We start from the raw sequence: 3,762 nt of genomic DNA, 5'->3' as shown, positions 1-3,762 counted from the left end.
GGCTGGGGAAGGGGCTGAATGGCCTCCTGCTGTTCCCCTGTGTAACACCTGGAGAAGGGTCTGAATGGCCTCCTACTGTCCCATGTTGCTAACCTTTCTGTGTTGTTTCTCCGCAGTGGCTCCCTGAGGTACATAACAGCTGTCCCCGGACCCCGGTGATGTTGGTGGCCTGTAAGACTGACCTGAGAATGAACAAAGCCTGTCAGCGCAAACTGGCAAGAAGTAGACAAGAGGGCATCACTTTCACCCAGGTAAAAACTACTGCGGAGGAAACAGGCAGTTCATATACTGCCCAGCTGCCCCACACAGAGCCCACTGTCCACACCAGTACCCCATTAGCATGAGGCAACTTTCTGTCCCGGCCTTTGGATAGGATACCGACCTGGAGAGAGCGTGGGGGAAATGAGCCAGGGTTCCTGCTACAGATCACTGCCCAGTGATCCCTGGGTTTGAGATTCAGTGGGGTAACCAGCAATGGTTCCTGCCTTGTGGGATGGAGTAGGGTTGGAGTACGGTGTTTGCTGGATGGTATGATCATCAATGTTCATCTGACTGCTTTACAGGGACAGAGTATGGCGTGTCGGATACAGGCGTCTGGCTTTCTAGAATGTTCAGCAAAGCTAGGGGAGAAGGTGTTGGAGACGTTCCACGAGGCCACTCTGGCTGCCCTCAGAGGCTGCAGGATGACGAGAAAGACTGCGAGGGGCTGCCTGGTGTCGTAGTGAGGAGAGCTGCCGTGTCCTGGTGACACTCACTGAAAAACCACCTTCCTCCTCCACTGGCACCTACCCCAAGAAGGGCCTAGATTTATGGGGTTCATCCTTCAGCTGTCTCCAGCAAAGGCATCGAAACTGTTGTAAATGCTAGGCGAGAGCAAGTCCATGGCTGTATTCTCATCCCATCCTCCTGGAACGTTAGTGGTCCACACAAAAAGAAGCCAGCCTGTAATTCGGCCTGCAGCTGACTTAGCCTAAAACATGTGGTATTGCTACCCAGGCACTCAGAGCAGGAAAGGCCCAGGCTCCATTCTCGGTCTACTGTTGGTGTCATCTGATTCCTCACTGTGACACTGAGTCGTGGACACTCCGAGCAGGAAACATAGAGGCATTGGAAGAAATTGGAGTCACTCTGAAAGCCCAGGACAATGAAATCCTTAATGAAATTTAGTTTCCACGTTCATAACTTCGAGTGACTCTATTGTGACGCAGTTCGTTTCTCTGTAAAAGACTTAATGTCTATCTGAACTTGAGCTGATACATTGAACGGATACAAACACAAAATATATTGAGTTCTGCTTCAGGGTTTTGTGATCCATTTGGTCACTGACTGGATCTAATAAAGACTGTTATACCTACATTTCCGAGCTTTCTAGTCCATTAATCTAGGTCATAGGGCAAGGTGTTTATAAAAGTACCCTGTAATATAAATACCCCATTATAAAAAGTACCTCCAACCAATTGGGCCTGATCCTATTGTAAGAACATGAGAAACAGAATCCAGAGTCAACCTTGTACCCCTAGATCCTTGTGAATGTGCACATAACCCAGTGTTGCAGCATTCAGGAAAAAAAAATTCATCATTTATTCTATTTGCCAAAGTAAATGAGGTAACACGTTACCTGACCAATAAAGACAAGTGTACCAAATGCCTTCTTCACTGTCCTATCTATCTGCGACTCCACTTTCAAGGAACTATGAACCTGTGTTTCAAGGTCTCTTTGTTCAGCAACATTCCCCAGGACTTTACCATTAAGTGTATAAGTCCTGCCCTGACTTTCCTTTCCAAAATGAAGCACCTCACATTTATCTAAATTAAACTCTATCTGCTACTCCTTGGCCTATTGGCCCATCTGATCATGGTCCTGTTGTATTCTGAGGTAACCTTATGTACTGCCTGCAACACCTCCAATCTGACAGGAAGCAATGTACACAATGTACAGCTTCTCAGTCTCATAAAGATGTATTACATCAAATAACTAGTGGTCTTTATATTTTCACTGCCTACTTTGCTAAGGTTATTTGAAATCTACACAGGTTCTAAAATCATTTGACTGTGATTTGAACTGCAAAATTACAGAGTTGCCTTACTACTTAGCAAGAATATGTGAATTTTATTGTACAGTAAGTCCCTACTTGAATTAAAAAGTGTTAGAGGAAACTCAGCAGGTCTCGCTCAGCAGCATCTGTGCAGTTAACATTTTTAAGTCCATTGATTCTTCAGAAGAGAGTTGGAAATGTGATGTTGTTGTTGGTAAAATTGTTGTTAGAGCGGGGTGAGGGGGGGAGCGGAATGGAGATTTGAATAGAATAGAAGGTCAAGAAAAGTAAGGAAAATTAGCAGTCAAAGATGTTGTGGAACAAAGGGCATAGTGAGTGGAAATGATTTTAGTCATGAAACAAAGCATTGGTCCCAATTAAATTTACTAGAAGAATAAAGGTCAGCTCTGACTGAAAGCAAAACTGTGAAAACAAGATACAAATGCTGAAAAGAAAAATCTCAAACAGATGGGGAGAGTTTATGGTCTGAACCTGTTGAACTTGATATTGAATTCATGAAGTAACAAATTCCCAAATCTGGTCAATGATATGTTGTTCCTCAAGCTTGTGTGAGCATGAGAACAAGTTGGTCCATGGAAATAGCATCAGAATAGAAGGTCACAAGTCATGCTCATGGACTGCATGGAGCTGTTCCTTGTTTAACCTGCCCCATGGAAATGCAGGGTTACAGGGAAAAGGGGTAGGGAGGGTAGGTCTGACTGGGATGCTCTTTGGAGGGGCAGTGTGGACTTGATGAGCCAAGTAACTGCCTTCTACACTGTAGGAATTCTATGATTCTACATCAGGGCAGGAGAGAAAGACTGAATGGGACTGGAGAGCTGCTCTTCGATGGGAAGCCTAGGGGTCTACAGGGATGGTCTTTGGGGGGGTTAGGGGTGGAGAGGAATGCTGTTTGATGGGAGAGTTAGGGATCTGGGAGGATAGTCCTGGATGGAACATTTAGGGGTCTAGAGAGATACTCTTCTGGAAAGGTTAGGGGTCTAGAGGGATATCTTTAATAGATTTGGGCTCTAAAATGATGTTTTTCAATGGGATGTTTTAGGATAATAGGAATGGTCTTTGATGGGAGGGTTAAGGCGACAGATTTCAGCTTTGTTGGGGACTGGGTCTGAAAACAATAAATGAAACTCTCTCTCCACTCACAGCAACTCCACAACCTCTCGCGTAACAATTCACTCTTTTTGTAGCAACTCAAGCTCTATTAGACTCAAAATGAGTCTTTGATGTACAGAACAGGATATCTTGGCAGATAGCCAAATGCTCAAACAGCTGGTGTTAATTTGTCTCTTTATTAACATTTTTATGGTGAGTGGTTCGGAACTGGAATGCGCCGCCTGGAAGTTTTGGGGGAGGCAGGTTTAATCAAGGCACCCAGGGGAACATTGGATGTTGGTGTAAATGTGAACAATGCGCGGGGATATGGTGAAAAGCCAGGAGGCTGGAAATTTTTTGTTAAATTTATTCATTTGAGGGATGTGGATGTTGCTGGCTGCACCCAGCATTTATTGCCCATCCCTACTTGCCCCTTAGGAAGTTAGGGTGAGCTGCCTTGAACCGCTACAGTCCATGCGCTGTGGGATGACCCACAATGTCCCTTAGGGAGGGAATTCCAGGATTCTGACCCAGTGACACTGAAGGAACAGGGATATATTTCCAAGTCAGGATGGTGAGTGGCTCGGAGGGGAACTTGCAGGGGGTGCTGTTT

The 3,762-nt window shown here is 45.3% G+C and overlaps 1 protein-coding gene across 2 annotated transcripts in view; it reads left to right on the top strand.

Moving 5' to 3' along the window:
- Positions 1–1,356, top strand: part of LOC109938778 (transforming protein RhoA-like) — a 3,120-nt gene extending 1,764 nt beyond the window's left edge. For both annotated transcript variants that reach the window (XM_048620835.1, XM_048620836.1), the window contains exons 4-5: positions 117–251; positions 564–1,356. In XM_048620835.1, coding sequence (XP_048476792.1) covers positions 117–251; positions 564–722 — 294 coding nt within the window. In that variant the 3' untranslated portion in view covers positions 723–1,356. The remainder of the gene's footprint in view (positions 1–116; positions 252–563) is intronic.
- Positions 1,357–3,762: the final 2,406 nt, after the last annotated feature.

The sequence above is a fragment of the Rhincodon typus genome, chromosome 48 (genome assembly GCF_021869965.1).
Source record: "Rhincodon typus isolate 14 chromosome 48, sRhiTyp1.1, whole genome shotgun sequence".
NCBI classification, from domain to species: Eukaryota; Metazoa; Chordata; class Chondrichthyes; order Orectolobiformes; family Rhincodontidae; genus Rhincodon; species Rhincodon typus.
This window is presented reverse-complemented; position numbering and strand designations above follow the sequence as displayed.